This window comes from Cetorhinus maximus, chromosome 3 (genome assembly GCF_964194155.1).
Source record: "Cetorhinus maximus chromosome 3, sCetMax3.hap1.1, whole genome shotgun sequence".
NCBI classification, from domain to species: domain Eukaryota; kingdom Metazoa; phylum Chordata; class Chondrichthyes; order Lamniformes; family Cetorhinidae; genus Cetorhinus; species Cetorhinus maximus.
Genome location: NC_135881.1, coordinates 67,458,456 through 67,485,255, shown reverse-complemented (window position 1 = coordinate 67,485,255; position 26,800 = coordinate 67,458,456). Strand labels below are relative to the sequence as shown.

General features: G+C 43.9%; 1 protein-coding gene across 1 annotated transcript in view; it reads left to right on the top strand.

Annotated features, from left to right (window-relative positions):
* The window catches only part of dnah5l (dynein, axonemal, heavy chain 5 like), a 465,990-nt gene that overhangs the window by 167,287 nt on the left and 271,903 nt on the right, over positions 1 to 26,800 (top strand). The window contains exons 33-36 of the mRNA XM_078535621.1: positions 7,586 to 7,714; positions 13,308 to 13,507; positions 14,217 to 14,370; positions 25,378 to 25,644. Of these exons, the coding sequence (XP_078391747.1) occupies positions 7,586 to 7,714; positions 13,308 to 13,507; positions 14,217 to 14,370; positions 25,378 to 25,644 (750 nt within the window). The remainder of the gene's footprint in view (positions 1 to 7,585; positions 7,715 to 13,307; positions 13,508 to 14,216; positions 14,371 to 25,377; positions 25,645 to 26,800) is intronic.

The following is a 26,800-nucleotide window of genomic DNA, read 5'->3' as shown; positions in this document are numbered from 1 at the left end:
GGATGTGGTGTATTTGGATTTGAAGAAGGCTTTTGATAAGGTCCCACATAAGAGGCTAGTGAGCAAAATTAAAGCACATGGGATTTGGGGTAATATGTTGGCATGTATTGAGAATTGGTTGACAGACCAGAAACAGAGAGTGGGAATAAGTGGGTCCTTTTCTGGGTGGCAGGCAATGACTAGTGGTGTACTGCAGGGATCAGTGCTTAGGCCCTGCTAATCATGATATATATAAATGACTTGGATGAGGGATCCAAATGCAATATTTCCAAGTTTGCTGACAACAGAAAACTGGGTGGGGTTGTGAGTAGTGAGGAGGATGCAAGGAGGCTTCAGGGAGATTTAGACAAGTTGTGTGTGTGGGCAAACACATGGCAGATGCAGTATAACATGGGTAAATGTGCACTTGTACGCTCCAGTGTGAAAAACAGAAAGGCAGAGTATTATTTAAATGGTGATATATTGGGAAATTTGGATGTACAAAGGCATCTGTGTGTCCTTATACACCAGTCAATGAAAGTAAATAGGCAGGTGCAGCAAGCAATTAGGAAGGCAAATGCTATGTTGGCCTTCATTGCAAGAGGATTTGAGTTCAGAAGTAGGGATGCCTTTCTGCAGTTATACAGGGCCTTGGTGAGACCATACCTGGAGTATTGCATGCAGTTCTGGCTTCCCTACCTAAGAAAGGATATACTTGCTATAGAGGGAGTGCAGCGAAGGTTCACTAGGCTGATACCGGGGATGGCAAGACTGTCATATGAGGAGAGATTGGTTCGACTGGGCCTGTATTCACTACAGTTTAGAAGAATGAGAGGGGATCTGATTGAAATGTATACAATTCTAACATGGCTAAACAGACTGGATGCAGGGAAGATGTTTCCCCTGGCTTGGGAGTCTAGAACCAGAGGCCACAGTCTCAGGATATGGGGCAGGCCATTTAAGACTGAGATGAGGAAAAATTTCTTCGCTCAGAGGGTGGTCAACTTGTGGAATTCTCTCCCACAGAAGGCTGTGGAGGCTGGGTCACTGAGTATATTCAAGTAAGAAATTGATAAATTTTTGGATATTAGGGGCATCAAGGGGTATGGAGAGAAAGCGGGAATATGGTGTTGAGATAGAGGATCAGCCATGATCATATTGAATGGCGGAGCAGGCTCGAATGGCCAAATGGCCTACTCCTGCTCCTAGTTTCTATGCTTCTATCTATGTTTCTATGGTTGTTGAATTTGCTTTCGTGCCTTTCACTGTTTTTCCGGTGTTGCTAAGTTTATTCTGTCTTTCAAACTGAATTGGAAAAGTTCTTAGCTCCTCCACCTTGGTGAGAATAGCTCAAAGGGACTTTGATTTCATCCAGACATTAACAGTATAGTCCCCCAAAATGCTTATTCACCTCATTTGTTTACTACTTGCCACTAAATTTATAGCTTGAGACGCTGCTGCTTTAATTAATTGTGTAAGAGTCAGTGTTCTTAGTTCTCTATCCAGTTTTACCTTGTTAATGTCTCCAATTACTGCAACTTACTGAGGTGGATATATAAGCAACGCCCTTACATTACTTAAGTTGACAGAATGGCACAATTGTAGCTATTTGGCTGTGGATTGTGATTTATTAAACTATGGGCAGAATATTACGCTCGGCGTGTGGGCACATGCCCGACACAGCTGAGCGTAAAATGATGCATGATGACATCAGGCGTGCATTCGACGTCATCGCGCAGTCTTGCGATATTTCATTCAGTGGGTGCGCGCCGGAGTCAGGTATGCGTCCGCCGATAATTAAAAGGCCCATTAAGGCCATTAACAATCTAATTAAATTCAAATCTACGCTGCCCATCTAACCTTACAGTTGGTGAGCAGGCGAAAAGGCCAAGCGGCCTTTACATTTTTTAGGAAACCTCATCCATGGGCAGGATGAGGTTTCCAAAAGCAAATTAACATTAAATAAAAACTATTTTTGAATTAAAAACATGTCCCAGCTCATGTGACAGAGTTTTATTAATTTTTTATTCTCTTCATTATGTTTTTTACACAGCGCTTCAATCACCTTGAGGCAGCTCCTTACCTCAAGGAGATTGAAGCGCTTTTTCTCGCATGTGTACGAGCTGCATACTAGGCCCGGCTCTCCCTCCTTCCCCTGCCCGCACAGCCAGCACTCAGTGCTGCCGCTCACAATCCATGCAGGTGGGCCTTAATTTGCCTGCCCGTGTGAAATCGCGGTGTGGTGCCGATCGCAGGTGGCTGTCGGCTTCCGGACCGCCCCCACTTAGCACCCCCGCTAAGGGCAAAATCCTGCCCTATGTCTCTTGAATGTGCCTCACTTATATTTGCTAGAAGCTACATATGTTCATATACAGGGGCCTGTCCTCTGAAAACAGAAAGAACATATCTAGGCATTGCGTCTTTTTCAATTAAAATAAAGCTTGAGGGACAACTATTCTCTGGTGCATTTCCCATGGAAACACCTCAACCAATCAGAGTTGATTTGTCTTTTTTGAATTTAAACAAAAGCTTAGGAGACAGGGGGACTGAAGGTGTCGGGGGGTGAGGTTCAGCGGGTGGGACTACAGATGTGGGAGGGGGTAACGGGGAGAAGATGGCAACTGCGAATGGGGGTGGAAGTCATATGGGAAGGAGTTTGGAGGGCGGGATGGAGTGCGGAGAGAGGAAGGAGTCCAGGGGGAGGAGGGATTGCAGAGTGGGTAGGGAGTTCAGGGTGAGGAAGGAGTGCAGAGAGGGAGAGAGTCCAGGGGCGTGGAGAGGGGAGGGAATCCGGTGAGGAGGAAGGAGTGCAGAGAGGGGAGGGGTTAAGGGTGGAGGAAGAAATTGGCAAGGAGGAAGGAGTAAAGCTGGACAAAGAATTGAGAGTGTCTCAGGGAGTCAGGAAGAGGGATGGAGTAAGCCTGGAAGAAGAAGTGAGGCTGGAGGAAGAGGTAAGGCTGGAAGATGGAGTTGGGAGGGGGAAGGACTAAGGGTATTGGAAGAAGTAAGGGTGTCTGAGGGAATCAGGAATAAGGAGAGACTAAGCGGGGTGGTGGGAGGACTAATGGGATGGAAGGGGTTCTGGTGGAAGGAGTTTTGGGGGGAAGGAGTCCGGAGTGGGGAAGGGGTTAGGGGTTCCGGTAGGGAAAGGGTCTGGGGGTTGGGGGGAAGGGGTTCCGAAGGGGAAGGGTGTCTGGAGGGGCAGATTCCTGGTGAGGGGTCTGATGGGTCCATGAATGCCTCCTGGGGAGCAAACTGAGGGTGGGCATGGTATGAGGGAATGGTGAAAATAATCGCGGGCAGACTGAGGCAATAGGTTGGGAGGGTGAGGATTCGATTGTAGCAGTAAAATGGACATTGAGGGTGGTTGGTGGGGAATTGGAGGCAGACACAGACCCTGGTGGTGGGAAGGAGGAGATCTGGGAGGTTAATGTGGATGGGGGTGGGATTTACAGGAAGAAAGGGAATGTGCATATTCACCTGGTCATTCCCGAAGGAAAAGAGTTGTCGCTGGTTGGTCATGGAGAGGAGGTGGAAGGTGACATCAGGGGCATCAATTGTGATGAGGGAAAGGAAATAGTGACTGGGGGAGGGGAGCAGACGGGGGAAGCGCACAAAAAACTGAATTCAGGCTATGCTATCCAAATCGAAAGTGAAACAAGAGCCATGGTGGGCGAGATCAGGTGCTGCATGGGAGTGTGATCAGTGGGTGTGCAGAGATGCAGGTCAGCTCAGATATCAACTGAAAATGCTCAGGATATTGAGGTGGGTGTGATATGTGAAGGATCCGCGTGTGTGGGAAAGTGCTTGCATAAGGCTCCAAAAGGCCTTGCCACACACACACATTTCTCCCTCCAGAATCACTCATTGGCCAGCTGCTCCTCTGCGGTGACAGAGGACTAGGTTGAGGGGCTCACAGGCAAAGGGGACTCAGAAGGAGAGGACAGTTTCTGAGATTCTTGAGTGGATGACCCAGGGGTGTTCAGCTGCTGCTCCTCCTTCCGTTGGGTGCCTGGACCTGACTCCTAGAAGGAAAGGAGCACCTGGAGGGATGTCGAGGTGCCCCGTTTCCCTCTCGCATTGCCACTGCAGGAACTCACTCGTGGCTCCCGTGATGGAGTGCGGGTCTGCACACATCTCCACATTCTGCTGGACCAGGGTCTCCATGGTGTCTGCCATCCTCCCCATGGAGACCTCCATACATGCACATGTGGGCACCACTTCATCAGAGAGCAGGTGGATGCATTCCTCCGACTCACGTGCTACTCTGCTGAAGGTGGCTCTGCGTGATGTTCCCACACCTTCTGCTGACTCTGCAGGATGAGTTGGAAGAACAAATCCAGAGGCTCGTCATTTGACTCGGACCTCACAGATGCCTCTTCCCTAGCAGACCTCCAAGTGCCAGGGAGCTTGCACGAACCTGCCCCCTCCTGCTGTGGACACATGTCCTTGCAGTGACCCCAGATTGTGAACCTGAGTGTGCACTAGATCCAGGTTCCACTGAGGTGTGTGTCTCTGTACTGGTGCAGGGTGTGGGTAAGCACTGTGACAGGTCTTTCAGGCTGCTTATTTCCAACTCTTCAATGGAGGAAGTGTCCTCTTGGCTGGAGGTGAGGACCTGGATGGAGTTGAGGGACTGGCTGGCTGAGGGTGTCGGTTGCTTGGCAGAGCTCCCTGTGAACCAAAGTAGAGATAATTAGTGCATGGCAGCGGAGTCAAAAGTAGGAGAGAGAGCACTCACATTTGCGTTGAGAGAGGGATGATGTGGTGCGGGATCCTTGTGAGGGTGTGTGCCACCGACCTCACTGTCAACATAAGCACAGTCCACATCCTCACCAGTCAGTGCGATGGCACACTCCTCAAAGTGAGTGAGGGGCCTAATGTGGGTCACTGCACCCCTGATCTGGGACCTCTCCCTGCTAATGTAAGCAGGCATCTCCTGTATAAAAACAGATGGAGAGTGTGAGCAGGTCATATGACATTGGGTGGGGAATGTTTGTGTGGTGAGCGGAGCCATGGACAGGATGAGGACGTGAGCTTGAGCGGGTACGAGCCTGATGGAGATGTGAGGGTGTGTGTGAGAGTTAATAGTGTTGTCCCTTGAGGTGTGAGATCTCTGTGGATGTGTGATGGGTTTGTGAGTGTGTGAGTTGAGAGTGATGAGAAGAGTGACTTACCCTGGCAGACCGGATTATACCATTCACCCTATTGCGGCACTGGGTGGCTGCCCTCTTTTGCAGGGCATTGGCGCTGACCTCCGCTGCCTCCGCCTCCCCAGCCAGATTAATGAGGTTGCTCCCCATCATGCAGCCAGAGTTGGGATAGAGGACATCACAGCGAGCCTCCACTGCGCCCAAAAGGTGCTTGAGGGACGTGTCATTGAACCTTGGAATTCCAGTCTTTTTGCCTTTCAGGGCTATGCCTTCTTTGCAGCAGCCCTGGACTGGAAGCACTGAGAGGTGTGCATGTGGCTGCACTTTAAATATGGTGCCCGGCATGATGAAGCGGCGAGGTAATAGTGTGGTGGGTGACTTAGAGCCCGCCCATCATGGACACGGCATGTTTTCTGGGATTGCATAATTAATGCAACAGGTTTGGGAAGATACGGCGTTAAAAGATGCCACTGCGGCTGGCGGGTACCGCCCACTACCACACTTAGTGCAATTCTGGGATGGTTCCGCCCAATGTCTGTTCAGATTACTTTAAGCTCCTCAAGGATTCAATGCTAATGTTTTTAAAAAATATATTTTCTCCCTGTTTTTCTGAATCTCTTGCCATTCACATCATTCTCTGAGTAAGATAGCAGCATGTAGCTTAGTTGCCAGGCTTTTCCAATCGTTATTCTATGTTGGACAGTAGGCGGTATACAAATGTTCCCCCTCTGCTTTTCATTGTCTGGAATTTCCTGGGTCCTTTCGTGATGCGATGTGAGGCAGGAAGGTTGGCAAAATGGAGCGAGAAACTCTCGGGGGAAGGGTACCCAATGTCTTTTCATGGCCATTCCATTTTGCCCATGGTGAGGGGACTCTCGTCGTCATGGGGAGACCACCAGTGAAACCTGGTGGCCTCCCTGTGGGCTCTGGGGTAGTGCCCTTCTTTATGGGCACTCCATTGCCCATAGAGGGGATCCAATGGTAATGGCCAACCTCACGGCAACATTGCACTGGCGCTTCATGTCCGCCACCTCAATCCCTGCGGTCTACCACCTGGCCCTAGCATCCCCTACTCCACTCACCTCTCTGAGTGTGCTCAGCCATAAAGATTCCCTCTCCCTGGTGTTGCAACCTCTGCAATGGCCACCACTAGTCATGGTACACAAGATAAAGGCTCATGGATTTGGGAGTAATATATTAGCCTTATCAGAGGATTGGTTAACAGACAAGAAGTAAACAGTAGGGCTAAATGGGGCATTTTCAAGTTGGTAAGCTGTGACTAGTAGAATGCTGCACAGGTCATTGCTGGGGCTTCAGCTATTCACAATCTATATGAATGACTTAGGTGAAGAGACAGAGATTAATTAAAGTTTGCTGTTGATACAAATGTAGGTGGGATTGCAAGCTGTGAGGAGGACACAAAGAGGCTGCCGAGAGATATAGAAATGTTAGGTTAGTTGTGTGGGCAACAAGGTGGCAGATGGAGTATAATGTGGGGAAGTGTGAAGTTATTCACTTTGGTTTGGTCATGAGAATAGGAAAACAGAATTGTTTTAAAAGGCATGAAACTTGTAAATGTTGACGTTCAGAGGGACTTGGGTGTGCTCATACAAGGAACACCATAAATTAGCATGCAAGTTCAACAAGCAATTAAGAAAGCAAATGGCATGTTGTCCTTGATTGCAAGGGGATTAGAGTACAAGAAGAAAGATGTCATGCCACAATTGTACAAGGCTTGTTGAGGCCACACCTGGAATACTCTGTGCAATTTTGGTCTCCATACTTAAGGAATGATATACTTGCATTGGAGACAGAACAGCAAAGGTTCACTAGATTGGTCCCTATGATGAGAGAGTTTCCTATGATGAGAGGCTATATAAACTGGGTTTATATTCTCTGGAGTTTAGAAGAACGAGAGGTGATATCATTGAAATGCTCAAGATTATTAAGGGGATTGACAGGTAGATACTGAGAAGCTGGTTCCCCTGCCTGGGGAATCTAGAACAAGAGTATGCAGCTTCAGGGTAAGGTCATTTAGGACAGAGAAATTTCTTCATTCAAAAGATTATGAATCTTTGGAATTCTCTACCCCAGAAGGTTGTGGATGCTCCACCATTGAATATATTTAAGGCTGAGATAGACTGATTTTTGGTCTCAGGGAATCAAATGGGTGGGAAAGTGGCATTGAAGCCCAAGATCAGCCATGACCATACTGAATGGTGGAGCTCGACAGGCCATTGAGTCTACTCCTTCTCCTAATTCTTGTATCCTTGTGTTGAATTTTCTATTTTCATTACATATTTTCTTGATCTTTCTGCCTTTATCAGATTCTGTTACGTGCACCAAAAAGATGTCATTAAAGTTTGAGATGGAAAGATTAGCAACAATCGTTCTTCATTTCAGGAATATAGACATTTTGTTACAATATTGTATACTTCTTTCTTGTTTCGTAGGCTATGATGCTAAGACACTGGGAAAGGATTGCACAGGTCACAGGTCATACTTTTGATGTTGAATCTGATCAGTTTTCCCTCAAAAACATAACAGAAGCTCCGTTACTAAAATACAAAGAGGACATTGAGGTAACTTGCTTATTTTCTATCCTTTTAACTTCTTTCAAAACCAACAATGTAGCGAACCTGGTTAAGACACTAATTTTGATTAAATTCTGTAATTGGCTGATGAGAGGCAGGAAACTTTACAAAGTGGGCCTCAACAATTATTGCATCCCACCAAACGTCTGAAAAGGATTATTACAAACAAAATTCATGGCATAAGAGTCAACCTAAATTAAATAAATAATTTTGGCAAAATATAATCTTAATTGACTTGATAATTATAAGTCAATTTAGCTTGTAGTGTAATTTAAAACTTAAAATGGGTCAGTTTAAATTGTGTCAGATGATAATATCACAGTTTATTTGTAAAGGATTTTGCTTTAATTTTTTTAATAGGCTGATTCTTTTGTTCTCCCTTAGCAAATGATTTAACTACAAGTTTTTCAACTTCTGCGTGGGATTCAATGTGGGGGAACAAATAGGCATTTCTGCAGCCGCAGAAGTGAATCCAGGATTCACTGAACGGCTGCAGAGCAATCTGAATAGGGAGGGTGAACAGCCAGCAGTCGTGGTCCATGTTGGTACCAATGACATAATTAGAAAGAGGGATGTGGTCCTGCAGTCAGAATTTATGGAGCTAGGTAGGAAATTAGAAAGCAGGACCTCAAAAGTAGTATTCTCCAAATTACTCCTGGCACCACACGCAACTGAGTATAGAAATAGAAGGATAGCACAGATGAATACATGGCTGGATTGAGGTGCAGAGGGAGGGCTTTAGGTTCTTGTGACATTGGGATCAGTTTTGGGGGAGGTCGGACCTTAACAGGCTGGACAGGTCGCACCAAAACAGAATCAGGATTGATTTCCTTACAGGGTGATTTGCTGCTGCTGTTGGGGAGGGTTTAAACTAGCTTGGCAGGAGTTTGGGAACCAAGAGGTTATACTAGAGAGGAATACCAATGCAGAATATTGGGAGAGACAGATAGTACTGGAGTAGGAAATAGTAAGGTGTTAGGAGAGTTCAGCATAAGAGGGAAAGTAATAAAATCCAAATTAGCATTACTGTGCATGTATGTGAATGTGCTGAGCTTGATAATTAAGATTGATGAGTTGCAGACACAGATAAGTATATGGAAGCATGATGTTGTAGTGATAACAGAGACGTTGCTCAAAAAAGGGCAGGACTGGGTATTAAATATTCCTGGATACAAGGGCCCAGATATCCGTTGAGTCGGACGTACTCCAGAGCTATCTAAAAATAGCAGACAGGACCCGCTTCCAGGATTCCCACCCTGATTTCTGGTGCCCCAGTTGTCACTGACATGGGATATGGATGCAGATGGTGAGCCTGCACCCTGCACTCCCGGCCTGCTGGCCCCATTTGGAGGGAAGGCATCTCCTAGCCCGCCTGGAGCCAGACCAGCTTCACAATGACCCATGGTTCACAGCCACTCAGAGAAATTGTGAACCATAGACTGGACTCGGGAACCACTTGAAAGGCAAATTCAAAAGGTCTTACCAATGCCCCATACATCTTCCATGCCCCTATGCTCTCTCCATGCCAACTCATGGCACCCTATTCAACCCCCATGTCTCCTTATAGCCCTCATGCCAACCAAGTCATGCCTCCCACCCACCTCAATGGCTCAGACCCTCCATGCTTATTCACCCAGGCCAGAATTTTTCCTTCGTCGGGTGGGCTCAGTGGGGGCGGAAGAGGGCGGTCAGAAGTCGACCGCCACCCGCGATCAGCTCTGCACCCCGATTTCACGCTGGTGGGCCAATTAAGGCCTGCCCAGCATGCATCGCGAGTGGCAGTGCTCAGGGCTGAGGGGAGGAGGGAGAGCTGGGCCTAGCACGCAGTTCATGCATGTGTGGAGCTATGGAGATTGAAGCGCTTTTTAAAAAAATTAATTAAGACAATAAAAAATTAATAAAACATGTCCCCTCATGTGACTCTGTCACATGAGCTAGGACATGTTTTTAATTCAAAAATAAAGTTTTTATTTTATTTGTATGTGCTTCAGGAAATCTCATCCCGCTCGTGGATGAGGTTTCCTAAAAAATGTAAAGGCTGCTTAGTATTTTCGCCTGTCCGCCAATCGTTAGGTTGGACGTGCAGTGTAAATTTCAAGTTAATTAGATCACTAATGGCCTTAATAGGCCTTTTAATTATTGGCGGGTGCGCAGCTGACTCTGGCATACGCCCACCAAACGAAACACCGTGAGACTGCGCGATGACATTGGGATGCACGCCTGATGTCATTGTGCGTCATTTTACTCTCGATGCCTGACACACCCAGCAAAATATTCTGGCCCCAGTATATTTTATGTACAGAGCCAATGAACCATGTTGTAACAATAGCATGTGTGGAACTGCTCAGAAAATAAAACACCCATTCAGAAGCACTTTTCTGAAACAATAGTAGTTTCTACAGCCCTATAAAAGTGGCAATTGGACAGACCATTAAACTATCAATAACAGAGGCTTCAAACACTTCATTCCTCTTAACCTTGTGAAAATTAACATTGAGATATTGACAAAAGAAATCACAAAACATTATTTTAACCACTTAAAGATGTAAATCGGGCAAAATCAACAGTTCTCTCCAGTCGTCAAAACAGAACCCCTCTTGAGAAAATCCTTTTAAGAGTCTGGACTCTCAGCTAAGCATGCATAATGAGGACAGGTATAAGAACTCTTTCAGTAGAACTTGATGGGAATTTATGTATGGAGGTAGGGATGTGGCTGAGGGATTAAATGAATATGCATCTGTCTTTACCAAGGAAGAGGATGTTGCCCAGGTCATGGTGAAAGAGGAGGTAGTCCAGACACTTGAAGGGTTTAAAATTGATTGGGAGATGGTATTGGATAAGCAGTCTGTACTTAAAATTGATAAGGCACCAGGGCCAGATGAGACACATCCAAGGATACTGAGGGAAGTGAAAACAGAAATTGTGGAGGCACCGGCCATAATTTTCCCATCTTCCTTCAATTCAGGGGTGGTGCCAAAGGACTGGAGAGTGGAAAAAAGTGGGTAAACATAAGCCCAGCAACTACAGGTCAGTTAGTTTAACTTAGTGGTGGGGAAGCTCTTAGAAATGATAATTCAGCACAAAATTAATTGTCACTTGGCCAAATGCAGGTTAATTAAGTAAAGCCAGCACGGATTTGTTAAGGGTAAATTCTGATAAACTAACTTGCTTGAGTTTTTTGATGAGGTACAGGGCGGGTTGATGAAGGTAATGCTGTTGATGTGCTGTACATGGACATCCAAAAGGCATTTGACACAATATAAGCAAAGTTAGAGCTCATGGAATAAAAGGGATAGCAGGAACATGGACACGGAATTAGCTGAGTGACAGGAAATAGAGACTAGTGGTCAACAGTTATTTGTCAGGCTGGAGGAAGCTTTAGAGTGGAGCTCCCCAGGAATAGATGTTGGGGCCCCTGCTCTTCCTGATATATATTAATGACATAAACCTTGGAGTACAGGGCACTATTTCAGAATTTGTGGATGATATGAAAATTAGAAGCATTGTGAACCATGAGGAGGATAGTGTAGATCTTCAGAAGGACATAGACAGGTTGATGAAATGGGCGGACAAGTGCCAGATGAAATTTAATGCAGAGAACCGTGAAGTGATTCATTTTGGTAGGCAGAATGCAGAAAGACAATATAAGATTTAGGATACAGTTCTAAAGTGGGCGCAGGAGCAGAAGGCCCTGGGTGTATAAGTGCATAAATAGTTGAAGGTGGGAAGACAGGTTGAGAGAATGGTTAATAAAGCATACAGCATGCTGGGCTTTATCAATAGAGACACGGAATACAAAAGCAAGGAAGTTATGTTAAAACTGTATAAAACATTGGTTCAGCCTCAACTGGAGTATTGCACCCAGTTCTGGCCACTACACTTTAAGAAGGATGTGAAGGCATTAGAGAAGGTGCAGAATAGATTCACGAGAATGGTTCCATTGATGAGGAACTTCAGTTATGTAGAAAGATTGGAGAAGTTAGGACTGTTTTTCTTGGAGAAGAGAAGATGAGAGGAGATTTGAGAGGCGTTCAAAATCATGAGGGATCTGGACAGAATAGATAGGGAGAAACTGTTCCCATTGGTGGAAGGATCAAGAGCCAAAGGGCACAGATTTAAGGTAATTTCCAAAAGAAGCAATGGCGACATAAGGAAAAACTTTTTCACGCAATGGATGGTTAGGATCTGGAATGCAGATTCAAATGCCTGAAAATGTGGTGGAGGTAGGTTCAATTGAGGCATTCAAAAGGGAATTGCATCACTATCAGTAAAGGAAAAATTTGCAGGGTTACAGAGAAAAGGCAGGAGAGTGGCACTAGGTGAATTGCTCCTTCAGAGGGCCAGCACAGACACAACAGGCCCAATAGCCTCCTTCTGTGCTGTAACCATTTTATAATTCATGAGTATGGTAGTGTAGTGATTTCACGCTGGCTGGCTAATTAACGGCCAATCAGTGTGAAAGGCGCGCTCAGAGCCTCAGTGCTGCTGGGTGGGACAGGAGGAACATGAGTGCTGAAGTGTGCGCATGCGCAGGTGTGCGCATGCGCAGGGGTGCGCTCAGTGAAAGTTCCCTGAAGGCACAGAACTGCCTCAGGGAGCTGAAGAGTTTTAACATTACAAATAAAGAGTTGAAAAATAAGGAAAATGTGTCCCCTGTATGACTGTGTCACATGAGCAGGGATATGTTAAAAATGAGTTTTAAAAGTTTTTTTTTAATCTCGCCCATGGATGAGGTTTCGCAAAAAATGGAAAGGCTGCTTGGCCTATTCACCCGTCTGCCAACCGTAGGGTTGGACAGGCAGGGAAAAAATTAATTAAATTAATTAATTAATGGGCTTAACAGCCCTCATAATTGTTGGCGGGCACGCTGCCAACTTCCCTGTGTGCCCGCTGGCCGAAATATCGCACAACTGTGCAATGACATTGGTATGTTCGCTCAACGTCATTGTGCACATTTTACTCCTGTTCAGGTTGGGCTGATGAGAGAAATTCCCCCCGATGAAGGAAATATTCTGTCCCTAGACTACCCAGAGAATCTTAGTTCAAACCCCATGAGAATTTTAGAATGATAATTTGGTTTAAAAAATCTGGAATGCAAAAGCTGGTGTCAGTAATAGAGAGCATGAAATCTTAGGTGGAATTTTATGGCCCCGTTGCAGCGGGGCAGGGCTGTAAAATGTGATGAACCATTCAAAATTCCATTGAATTTAGCGGCACCAGAAAATCCTGCTGGCGGGAGCGGATGTAAAATTCCGCCCCTTCAGATTTCAGCTAGTCTGACTAGCCACCCAACCTCCCTCAGCCTTTTCCCCACAACCATGCAAATCTTTTCTCTTCAGATAATTATCCAAATCTTAGTGAATCACTCAACTGTATGTAAAAAATAACTGCCACAGTTCAGGAAGAAGGCCTCCCAGCATCTTTTAAGGGCAACTGAAGACGGACAAAAAACCCCAGTCTTGCCGTCAATGTCCATATTCTGAGAATAAATAAAAATAAACTTACCATAAAATCAAATTTTAAGAGCCATTACAATGAATATATTGCACACGTTAATAAATAACCAAAATATATTTTTCAGGACATTTGTATTAGTGCAGGAAAAGAAAAGGACATTGAAGCAAAGCTGAAGGCTGTTATTAATGAATGGAGTGGTCATGTGCTTACTTTTGCCCCATTCAAGACGAGGGGTGAGTTGCTCCTCAAAGGATCAGATACCACAGAGAATATTGCACTAATGGAGGACAGCCTGATGATACTTGGCTCATTGATGAGCAATAGGTAATTGGATAATAGTGTATATTTTTTGTAATGCATAAAATAATGGAATTGAATAACAAAACAGTAATTTGGATAAAGGCTTCATCTGACTTAAACATGAATAAAGATCAAACAGTATATAAATATCCTTTAATTGAAACATTGAAATACAGCTGTTAAATAATTTTCTTGTGCTTATTTACTGGAATATTGTGATAACCTTTCTGTCATTTACTTTAGGTAGGAAAATGTAATAGATGTTTTAAAATATGCAGTTATTTCTACTGAAGAATGCTACAGTTCACACTCGGCCTCAGGTTTAATTATCCATTCAAAGATTAAAGGTTTGAATATAAATGTTCCATGCCATTGCTGATGCCTGTGGCTGAGTCGTCCAACTATTAGTCTACACCTCAGCTTAGGTCATTGCTATGAGTCTGGATGCTTCCTTATCCTGCTGTATTGAATTTAATATACTTAGGTGAAATCATCAGGGGAGCAAAACACTTTGAAAATCTAGTTCTCCAAATTACATTTCTTTTGAAATTTTCAAAATTCTGATGGAAATGAATAGAATTTATTCAGTCAACTTTTTTTTTGATCATTGTTTTGACCAAGGGCACGAAGGAAAAATTAGAAACTTGAATGGTAAAAAATTGCTATATTAATGTTAAAGCACTTTTGTTGCTGTGAATGAGTTTTTTCCAAGATGTGGTTGCTTTGCTGTTAGGTACAATGCACCATTCAAACCCACTATTCAACAGTGGGTGCAGAAGCTCTCAAATACCACAGAAATAATCGAAAACTGGCTCACAGTTCAGAACCTTTGGATTTACCTGGAAGCTGTGTTTGTTGGTGGAGATATTGCAAAACAACTGCCGCAGGTTTGTATAATCTGGGAAAGTAAATCTTTTGAGATTTCCATGCAGCACTTTCAAAATTATAATTCTGTTGCCTTTGCAATTGTTTTCTAAAATGATCGGGATCAAGTAAGTTTTGACCATTTGTAAGTAAGAAAATAATTAACTAACGTTGATTATTCTGACATAGAATACAAGAATTAGTGCAGGAGTAGGGCACTCGGCCCTTCAAGCCTCCTCTGCCATTCAATAAGATTATGGCTGATCTGATTTTAACCTCAACTATACATTCCCGCACATCCCTGATAACCTTTCGCCCCCTTGACTATCAAGATCCTATCAACATATGCGTTAAAAATATTCAAAGTATCTGCTTCCACCGCCTTTTGAGGACAACCCTCTGAGAGAAAAAGTTTCTTTTCATCTCTGTCTTAAATGGGTGACCCCTTATTTTTAAACAGTGACCCTTAGTTCAAGAGGAAACATTCTTTCCACATCAACCCTGTCAGGACTCCTCGGGATCTTATATGTTTCAATCAAGTTGCCTCTTACTCTCCTAAACTCCAATGGATACAAGCCTAACTTGTCCAACCTTTCCTCATAAGATAACCCTCCCATTCCAGGTATTTGTCTAGTAAACCTTGTCTGAACTGCTTCCAATGCATTTACATCCTTAAATAAGGAGACCAATACTGTACACAGTACTCCAGATGTGGTCTCACCAATACCCTGTATAACTGAAGCATAACTTCCCTATTTTTGATAAAAACAAAAAACTGCGGATGCTGGAAATCCGAAACAAAAACAGAAATACCTGGAAAAACTCAGCAGATCTGGCAGCATCGGTGGAGAAGAACAAAGTTGACGTCCCTATTTTTGTATTCAATTCACCTAACAATAAATGATAACAACAAAAAGCTAAAAGCTACTGCGGATGCTGGAAATCCAAAACAAAATAAAAACAGAATTACCTGGAAAAACTCAGCAAGTCTGGCAGCATCGGTGGAGAAGAAATCAGTCAACGAGGGCTCGAAACGTCGAATAAATGATAACATTCTATTAGCTTTCCTGATTACCTGCTGTACCTGCATACTAACCTTTTGCAATTCATGCACTTGGACACACAGATCCCTCTGCATCTCAGAGCTCTGCAATCTCTCACCATTTAGATAATATGCTTCTTTTTCATTCCTCCTGCCAAAATGGACAATTTCACGTTTGCCTGCCTTATACTTCATTTGCCAGATCTTTGCCCACTCACTTAACCTATCTATGTCCTTTTGTAGCCTCCTTATGTCCTCTTCACCCAACTTACTTTCCTACCTATCTTTGTATTACCAGGAAATTTAGCAACCATACCTTTGGTCCCTTCATCCAAGTCATTCAAACAAATTTTGAAAAGTTGAGGCCCCAGCACCGATCCCTGTGGTACACCACTCGTCACATCCTGCCAACCAGAAAATGACCCATTTATGTCTACTCTCTGTTTCCTGTTAGCTAGCCAATCTTCTATCCATGCCAATGTGGTACCCCATATATCATGAGCTTTTATTTTCCACAATAACCTTTGATGTGGCACCTTATCAAATGTTTTCTGGCAATCTAAATATAGTATATCCTCTGGTTTCCTTTTATCCACAGCACATGTTACTTCTTCAAAGAACTCCAATAAGTTGGTTAGACATGATTACCCACTCACAAAACCATGTTGACTCTGCCTGCTTACCTCGAATTTTTCTAAGTGTCCTGCTATAATGCCTTAATTAACCAACGCATCAACTATCTCACTAGTCACTTCTTTTAAGACCTTAAGTCCTTCAGGACCCAGGGACTTACAGACTGCAGTTGCAACAATTTGCTTAGTACCACTTCCCTGATGATTTAATTTTTTTGAGCTCCCCCTCCCTTCCTTTCCTGATTTACAGCTATTTCTGGGATGTTACTTGTATCCTCTACAGTAAAGACCGATGCAAATGACCTGTTCAATTCACCTGCCATCTCCTTATTTTCTACTATTAGCCCCTCAAGCTCAGTTTCTATAGGACAAATGCTCACTTTGTTAACTCCTTATCCTTCTATAATTATTATTCCTATGTCTGCCTGTGGTGGACTGTTAGACTGTACTGCTCATGATGCTGTGGTTAAGATTAGTAACTCAGCAAGTTAGGGACCTGGGTCGCACCCCTCTATGCCAGAGTTGGTTGGTGTCTCTAGCCTACATCAATTTGATTCTCCTCTAACACAATTACTTATGGCTACATTTCTTGCCAATACTATGGGCTGAAATTTTCGGAAGACAGGGCCTTACTTCCTGCCATCTGAAGAGTTGCTGAGGAACACACCTCTGTCGACTCTGAGTGCCCCGCCATTTCACGCTTGAATGAGCATTATGTGGCTGCAGGCGGGACTTCCGCCCCTCACTCAGGGCACTGCAGTGAACAGAAGAAGAAATGCAGGAGGCCACCTAAGACCAAAAGTCTGGGCACTGGAGGCCCAGGTAAGTTCAAGGGGTCCCAGCGGGGAGCATATGGAAGGCCTGGGAGTGGGATGGCGTGCACGAAGGGGGCAATCGGGGTCTTGGTGGAGTGGCCAGCGGGGGGATGGAGGTCTGGCGGCCACCGGACTTTAAGGGGTTGGGGAGGGGCGCCTGCAGTCAGAAGGGGGCTTCTGATGGAGGGGAACACCCCCCACCCCTCCCCTTCCCGCCCGGGATATAATTTCTCTGTTGGGCACCCCCCATGGACATTCAATCTTCCTGCCAGCCTAAAAACTGAGGCTGAGCAGGAAACGGCAGGAAATGGTAAGGGTGGGATTCCAAGGTCTTGCCCACCCCAGGGAAAAATCACTGTGTGGTCAGGGTGGAAAGGAACCCAGAGGGAATCCCATCCTTTCAATTTTATGCTCATCCCCCTGCCTAAAGGCTCGCTGGTGGGGGCGGGGTGTAAAATTCTGGCCCATGTTGCAAGTGGACAGATTAATGCCCTGCAATACGTGTAGCACAACTTGTGACACAAAAGCACCAGCACATTAAAAACACAATTTTAAATAAAGCCTTATGGGAGAACCAGAAGGATTTTTTCTTTGCAGGCAAGGAGGCAGAAAATTAATATCTGAACATCTGTTGAAGACTTGTTAGTTTTTAAATTAGTTCACCTCCAGTGGTGTTCACATGGGAAGTCAGTGCCAAGCAGGATGACCAACTGTCCTGCATTTTAAAGATCTGAACCTAATTTTTACTGTTTGTCCATTTTTCCCTAATTTCCACGGCAGCCTGTGGGAGACTGAGCCTCTTTGCGTTTTTTGTGAGCATAAGCACTGTGGCCATTGCCCACCCAGGGAAATTATAGTCACCAGCACCTCATAGCTAGCAGCCAAATTGTCCCTTACTTTACTTCATAGGAGTTGGTCATCCAGATGACATGTGCGATGTTTAGGTCGAGCAGGTTAGAAAGCACTGGCATAACTAAACCCAGACCAATGCTACAGCTCAGATAGCCATGAAGTGAAGTGGAGCCTAGTCTTCATGCACTTTCAAACCTTTGTTAACAGAGACACACAGTGCATATTGTGCACATCTAACCACAAACCCCCTTTAAGCCTGCTCTTATATATATGAGCACAGGTGAGACCCCAATTGATATCCACCACCTTAATATATTTAAACACCCAGTTTATACACAATTAGTTGTCAGAGAGTGGACAGAGTCAAGAAGAGAAAAGCAGAGGAAGGGAGAGGACATGAGAGAAAGAAAGAGTGGAAAAGAGGGAGATGGAGATGGGTAAGAAGACTGGGAAAGGGAGGAGAAAAAAGAAATGGTGTGGGACAGGGCCAGAGGAGTAATGGAGGTAAGGGAACAAAATAATTCAGCAAAGGTGTGATACTGGACCAGGGCCTATTCTTCACAGTAAAGGGAGGAAGATGAGAGGGAGACCTGGGTGGAGGAGAGGGACAATAGTTTGGGAAGCTTTGAGTGGAACTGGCACATATCCAATTTTCCTCAATGGCGAGCTACTCTGAGAATAGGAACATGGGAAACATAAGACTTAGGAGCAGGGTAGGACATTCGGCCCAATGAGCCAACTCTGCCATTTGATAAAGTCATGGCTGATCTGGTGGTCTTAACACCACCTTCCCATCTGTCCCCTGCAACTCTTGACTCCCTTGTCTATCAAAAGTCTATCTAACTCAGCGTTGAATTAATTCAACGACCCCAATCCAATGCTTTCTGGGGAAAGACAATTCCACAGGCAAATGACTCTCTGAGGAAAAAAGAATTCTCCTCATCTCCATCTTAAAAGGGAGACTTCTTAGTCTTAAACTGTGCCCCCTAGTTCTAGTCTCCCCGGTACTCACCCTATCAAGTCCCCTCAGGACCCTATGACTGGAAGTTTACACCAGCGGGATTTTACAGTCCTACCGAAGTCAATGGACTTTTGAATAGCTCACCGCATTTTACGGCCCCATCCCTGCCGCGACGTAAAATTCTACCCTATATGTTTCAATAAAGTCACTTCTCGTGCTTCTAAACTCCAATGGGCATCGGCCCAAATTGCTTAATCTTTCTTCACTAGATGAGCCCTTTATCCCAGGAATAAGTTGAGCAAAACTTTTCTGAACTGCTTCTAATGCAATTATATCCTTTCTCAAATAAGGAGGCCAAAACTGTACACAGTATTCCAGATGTGGTCTCACCGAGGCCCTGTTCAGCTTCCCTAAAACTTCCCTACTTTTATATTCCATTCCCCTTGCAATAAATGCCAACATTCCAATTGCCTTCCTAATCGCTTGATGTACCTGAATACTATTTTTTGTGATTCCTGTACCTGGATATCCAGATCACTCTGTACTACCGAGTTCTGCAATCTCCATTTAAACAGTATACTGCTCTTCTGTTCTTCCTGCCATAGTGGATAGGTTCACATTTTCCCACACTGTACTCCATCTGCCAAATCTTTGCCCACTCATTTAACCTATCTGTATCCCTCTGTAGACTCCTTACCTCCTCTTTATTTTTATTCATCCATGGGAAATGGGCTTCGCTGGCTGGGTCAGCATTTATTGCCTTGCCTTAGTTGCCCTTGAGAAGATGGTGGTGAACTGCCTTCTTGAACCGCTGTAGTCCATGTAGATACATCCACAGTGCTGTTGGGAAGGAAGTTCCAGGATTTTGACCCAGCGACAGCGAAGGAATGGTGATATATTTCCAAGTCAGGATGGTGAGTGACTTGGAGGGGAATTTCCAGCTGGTGGTGTTCCCATGTGTCTGCTGCCTTTGTCCTTCTAGATGGTGGCGGTTGTGGGCTTGGAAGGCACTGCCTAAGGAGCCTTGGTGAGTTTCTGCAGTGCATCTTGTAGATGGTACACACTGCTGCCACTGTGCATCGGTGGTGAAGGGAGTGAATGTTTGTGGCTGGGGTGCCAATCAAGTGGGCTGCTTTGTCCTGGATGGTATCAAGCTTCTTAAGTGTTGTGGGAGCTGCAGGCAAGTGGGGAGTATTCCATCACACTCCTGACTTGTGCCTTGTAGATGGTGGACAGAGAGTCAGGATGTGAGTTATTCATCGCACGATTCCTAGCCTCTGACCTGCCCTTGTAGCCACAGTATTTATATGGTTCGTCCAGTTCAGTTTCTGGTTAATGGTGACGTCCGGGATATTGATAGTGGAGGATTCAGTGATGGTAATGCCATTGAACATCAAGGGGCAATGATTGGATTCTCTCTTGTTGACAACTTACTTTCCTACCTATCTTGGTGTCACTCAGAAAAGAGACACGTTGAAGCTTTTTGTCTTGCACTCATCAAGACACCTCGCAAGAATACCAATAAAGGGGGAAGACAACAATTTATACTGTATGTGAAGAGAGTGCTGATTGGTTGGCAAGTGGGCACTGATTGGTAGAGGAGTTGCCATGGAGAACACACCAGTGATGGTGACTTATAGTTAACTGCCAAGCATTGTTTGAAATTTAAACCTGGCTGCTTGACTCTGATTGGTCAAAGCATTGCCCTGAGGAAAGAGTCAGCAAATGGCTGCCATTTACTTTGTTTAGCTGAAACAGGCACAATGTGTGTACATGTTCTTTCTGTCTGCAAAGAACAGGGCCTTGTGCATTAATATTTGTAGCTTCTAGTAATATACAGACACATTGTGCCTGTTTCAGCTAAACAAAGTAAGTGACAACCATTCACTGACTCATTCTTCAGGGCAGTACTTTGATTAATCAGGATCAAACTGCCAGGTTTGAATTTCAAATGATGCTTTGCAGTTAACTGTCAGTTACCATCACTCCATGACAACATCTCTACCAATCAGAGTCCATTTGTCAGCCAATCACCACTCTCTTCACATACAGTATAAATTGTTGTCTTTCCCCTATATTGGTATTCTTTTGAGGTGTCCTGAAGAGTGCAAGGCCAAAAGCTTCAACATGTCTCTTTTTTCAGCAATACTCAAGTTCTGTACTACCAAATGACTATTTAGATATCTTGATGTCATTGGCAAATTTAGCTACCATATATTTTGTCCCTTCATCCAAATTATTGATATAGATTGTAAATAGTTGAGGCCTCAGCACTGATCCCTCTGGCACTCCACTTATTATGGCTTGCCAACCCAAGAAAGACCCATTTATCTTTACCCTCTGCTTCCTGTTAGCTAACTAATCCTTCATCTATGTTAATATGTTATCCTGTACACCATGTGCTCTTTATCTTGTGTAGTAACTTTTGATGTGGCACCTTATCAAATGCCTTTTGGAAATCCAAGTACATCACATTTGCAGGTTCCCCTTTACCCTCAAAGAACTCTAATAAATTAGTTAACCACTATTTCCCTTTCATAAAACCGTGTTGACTCTGCCTGGTCGCATTATGATTTTTTTAAAATATCCTGCTATAACCTCCTTAATAATGGATTCTATCAATTTCTCTGTGACAAATGTTAGGCTAACTGCTTTCTGCCTCCCTCCTTTTTTGAATAAAGGTGTTATTTGCTATTGCTATTTGCTGTTTTTAATGCGCTGTGCTAAAAGAAGATTATAATCAATGCCTCTACTATCTCTGCAGCCATTTCTTTTAAGACCCTAGGATCCAGGCCATCTGGTCCTGAGGACTTGCCAGACTTTAGGTCTAATACTTTTCCCAGCACCTTTTCCCTAGTGATGGTGATTGTTTTAAGTTCCTCCCTCCCTTTCACCTCTTGATTTTCAAATATCTTTGGGAAGTTTTCTACAGTGAAGACAGATTCAAAATACTTGTTCAACGCCTCTGCCATTTCCTTGTTTTCCATTATCAATTCTCCAGACTCTCTTTGGAGGACTAAAACTCACTTTAGCTACTATTTTCCTATTTAAATACCTGTTGAAAGTCCTACCAACCGTTCTTATATTTCTAACTAGCTTTCTCTCATACTCGACTTTTCCCCCTATTATTTTTTAATTATTCTTTGCTGGTTCTTAAAATCTGATTAATCTTCTGATGCACCATTAATCTTTGTAGATTTGTACAGTGCTTCTTTAAATTTGATATTCTCCTTAACTTCCTTATTTAGCCATGTATGGTGTGACCTGCTCTAAGAGTCTTTCTTTCTTACTGGGATAAATCTTTTCTGAGAACTATTAAATAATTCCTTAAAAGTCTGCCTCTGCATCTCAACTGCTCCCTAGTTGGCTCAAGAACATGCTGCTTTAATTTGCACAATCTACATGTATATTAATGGTACCCATGATTATTGTGGTACCTTTCTTACACGTCCCATTTAGTTCATCCTGTATACTCTGTCCTACAGTGTAACTACTATTAGGGGACCTATAAACTACTTCCACAAGTGACCTCTTACTTTCCTATTTCTTATCTTTACCAAACTGAATCTATAATCTCACTTTTTTGAGCTAAGGTCATCTCTCACTACTGTACTAATGTCATCCTTAATTAACAGAGCCACCCCACCACCTTTTCCTAGCTTCCTGCTGTGTTGAAATGCCAAATACCCTTAAATATTCAGGTCTCAGACTTGGTTACCTTGCAACAATTTCTCTGTAATGGTTATCAGGTCATACATATTAATTTCTAACTGGGCTAACAATTCAGCCATTTTATTACAAGTGCTATGTACATTCAGATACAGAGCCTTTGACTCTGTCTTTTTACTGTTTTTTGCAATTTCTGACCTTATCCACTGGTTTGCACTCAAGTTTGTAAGCTCTGTCCCTTTCTGCCACATTCTGATTATCATTATCCAAATTGCTACCCTGCTAGTTGTTTTCCTTTAATTTACTTCATCTCCTCTCACATGATCCCTTACTCCCATTATTAGCTTAAAGCCCCCTCTACCACCCTAGTTTTATGACTGGACAGAACACTGACCTCAGCATGGTTCAGGTGAAGACCGTCCCAACAGTACAGCTCCATCTTTCCCAGTACTGGTGCAAGCATCCCATGAATTGAAACCTATTTCTCCCACACCAGTCTTTGAGCCAGTGCCAATTCGATCATTGTATAAGACGGAGCTATCAAAGGGGGGGACCAGATCCATATGCAATAATGTGAATAGTGGGATATCTCAGGGATTATTGCATCCATGCTGATCTAGCTCCATGTAAAACAACTCTTTGCTTCCTCTGCTTCAGACAACACTTTAATTTATTGCAAGAACACTTTCAACTTTATGGACCAATCTATTATATGACACAGTATCAAAAACTTTACTGAAATCTAAATAAATCATGCAGACTTTACCACGTCCATAAACTTTTTATCTACTTAAATTATTTCCTCCTAGAAAGGCTTATTTGTTCCAACTCTGCCTCCCTTTCTGGTTGTTTCAAATGTAACCGAGCTGGAAATGGTCTTGTCCAAAGGGAAATGGATAGATGATGCTGACCTCTGACCCTCCCTGCACTCTGTGTGTCTTGCTAAACTAATTTAAGTTACTACCTCATTTCAGGATCTTTCCTGCTTTGCTGTGAAAGCCTTAGGGCAGAATTTTTCAGCTCCACCTGCCACCGGGATCATCCGGTCCCGCCGAAAATCAATGGACTTTTGGCTGGGCCGCCGCATTCCCTGCAGTGGGCCCCACCATGCTGGGGCCAAAAGGTCCCAGCCTTTGGCAACTATTTACCTGTTTCATAGGTCTTCTGTTATGTTCAATAAATGAAAGCAACCTTATCCAAAGGGACAATCCTCTCTGCAATATGCTAACAAATCTTCCATTGCTTTAACAATAACAGTAATTTATATTTAGGTTATGCCCTTAACATAATAAAATGTACCAAAGAGCTCCACTAGAGCATTTCAAAACAAAATTTGATAGAGTCCCATGAGATGGCCGAAAACTTAGTCAAAGAAGCTGGTTTTAAGGAGTCCTAAAGAAGGAAAGCGAGGCAGAGAGGCAGAGAGATTTCAGGAGGCAATTCTAGAGCTTAGTGCCTTAGCCACTAATGGTAAAACAATTCAAATCAGCGATTCTCAAGTGGCCAGAATTAGAACAGCAGAAATATCTTGAAGGGTTGTGTGGGAGGAAGGATAACAGAGCTGGGAAGGATTGGGAATGGGAGACCATTTGAGAACAAGGATGAAAATTTTAAAATTGAGGTGTTGCTTAACTGGAGTCAGTGTAGGTCAGTGAGCAAAAGGGGATGGGTGAAAGGGACGTGGTGAGAGTTTGCGCAGGGGCAGCAGCGTTTTGAATGACCTCAAGTTTATTTAGGGTAAAACGTGTGAGGTCAGCCTGGTGTGTGTTGGAATAGTCAAGTCAACAAGCAGTAAAGACATAGATGAGGGTTTCAGCAGCAGATAAGCTGAAAAACGATTGGAGTCGAGCGATATTACAAAGGCGGAATTAGGCAGAATAAGTGATGTTCAGAGTCAAATATGATACAAAGGTTGCGATCAGATTTGGTTCAGTTTCAGCAAGTTGTCAGAGAAATAGATGGATTGGTTGTAGTCGGGAGTAAAGACAATGGTTTTAGTCTTTCCGATAGTTAATTGGTAGAAATTTTTGCTCATCTAGTGCTGAATGTCAGACAAGCAGTCAAGAATATTTAGAGATAGTGCAAGCTGGGGTCAAGAGATATGGTGGTGAAGTGGAGCTGGGTGTCATCAGCATACCTGTGGAAACTGATGCTGTGTCGCTGTGGGGCAGCATGTATCTGAGAAATAGGAGGGGGCCAAAGATAAACCTTTGGGGGACACCAGAGGTAACAGTGCGAGAATGGGAAGAGAAACCCTTGCAAGTGATTTCCTGTGCACAATTAGATAGATCAGAATGTAGCCAAGCAGGTGCAGTCCCACCCAGCTGCATGACAGGGGAAAGATGTTGGAGAGGGATGGTGTGGCCAACTGTGTCAAAGGCTGCAGACAGGTTGTGAAGGACAATTAGGGTGGCTTATTCTTATCACAGTCACACAGGATGACATTTGTGACTTTGATAAGAGCTGTTTTAGTAGTGTGGCAAGGGTGGAAAACTAATTGAATGGATTCAAACATTGAGTTCCAGGAAAGATGAGCATGGATTTGGGAGGCGATGATCAAAGACTTTGAAGAGGAAAGGAAGGTTGGAAATGGGATGGTAGTTTTTAAGGATGGAGAGGTTAAGGGTTAGTTTTTTGAGGAGACTGGTGATTTGGCATTATGTGAATAAACAATTCCATTAACTACTTATATTGGTGCCCGAACTATTGGACCTAATCAATATCTGGGTTAATTTATGTGTTTCTGAGAGTTTAGCTTTCATCAATCGAATTTAACTTAATAGAAGCTTCATAATCGCATCAAGACCAGACCGATAATAATCCCAAAACATGACTACACATGCTTAACAGTATCCAATTCTGTATTTTTAATCCTGGATGCTGTATAATAGCTGCTATGAGGGAATAGTGTTAGGTCATTTTTTATATTTCATTAGTTTTTATGGTCTAATTTAAAACAAATTAAATCTTTAAATAAAACATTTAAAAAATGAAATATTACAATATGTAGCATGCTTGTAATTATTTTGGTTAAAACTAATCCCTTTGCTCTACTTCAGGAGGCCAAAAGATTTCAGAACATTGACAAGTCATGGCAGAAGATCATGCAGAGAGCTCATGACAATACAAATATTGTGCAGTGCTGTGTAGGCGACGAGGCCTTAGCTCAGCTTTTACCACATTTACTGGAGCAACTAGAGATGTGTCAGAAATCGCTTACTGGGTATTTGGAAAAGAAACGCCTTTTATTTCCCAGATTTTTCTTTGTTTCTGACCCTGCTCTGCTGGAAATCCTTGGTCAAGCCTCTGACTCTCACACCATACAGGTAGAATGATTTTTGGATCTTTGGAGTGCTCTTGTTTCTGTGCAGACTACAAGTATGCGGTTATGTATTCCAACATCACTACTCCCACTTGTTTATTTTTTGCGTGCAGTTTCCCACAAGGATAATTAGAGCATGATGAAAAATAATTTACTCAGTCACGAGCAACAGGGCTGATATGCTAAAAGCTTTTGTTTAGTCTGCCTCCTTTTGAGGTCATGACCGCTACTGGCAGCACATGCATGCACTCCTGTGGAGATCACTCTCTTTCAACTCACTTGGAAAGCTGGGTGCCTGCTCAGTATGCCTGTGGAGTGGGAACTATTGGCATAGAGTTTCGGTGCCTGACACTGCTTTCAGCTGTCAACTTGCCTTTCAAGGGCCAACTGATTTTCTATCCCATTAAGGTAAGTATGAAACTTCCAAAAAATGTCAGAAGCCAATGCAACCTGGGGCAGGGCTTTTAGGTCCGTGTGTGGGCATAATTGGCAGGCCAGGGATCGGCCGGGAATGGACTGCGATTGGCCCCCAACCGCAATTTCACGCTGGCTTGCCAATTAATGCTCAGCCAGCGTGAAACGCGCACTGAAATGCTCAGTGTTGCCGGGGTGGGGGCAGGAGGATGATGGGCGCTGACGTGAGTGCGGGTGTGGGTGAGCTCCCTGAATGCAGAGAGCTGTCTCAGGGAGCTGAAGACTTTAAAACCAATAAATAAAGTTTGTAAAATCAGGATAAAAATGCCCAAGCATCACAATCAGTCACTTGAACATACACATGATAAAAATGCCGTCCATACATTTTTATTTTCAGTTTATTTAATAACGGAAACCTCATCCCGTCCCTGGATGAGGTTTCATGAAAAATGCAAAGTCCGCCTGGCCAATTCGCCCATCCGCCTACTGTAAGGTTGGACGGACCACAAAAAATCGGAGATAATTACAACTTTAATGATCTTAATAGGCCTCTTAATTGTCGGTGGGCGTGCTTTCGACTTTAGCGCACAGTCACCGACCGAAATATCGCGCGAGCGTGGGATGATTTCGGGACGCTCGCCCGACGGCATCCCGTGCGATTTTGCGTTCAATTAGGTCGGGTGCGCGCCAGCATGCCAACCTAAAAATTCTGCCCCTGTCTCCGTATTCTGCTGGTTTTCCAGTTA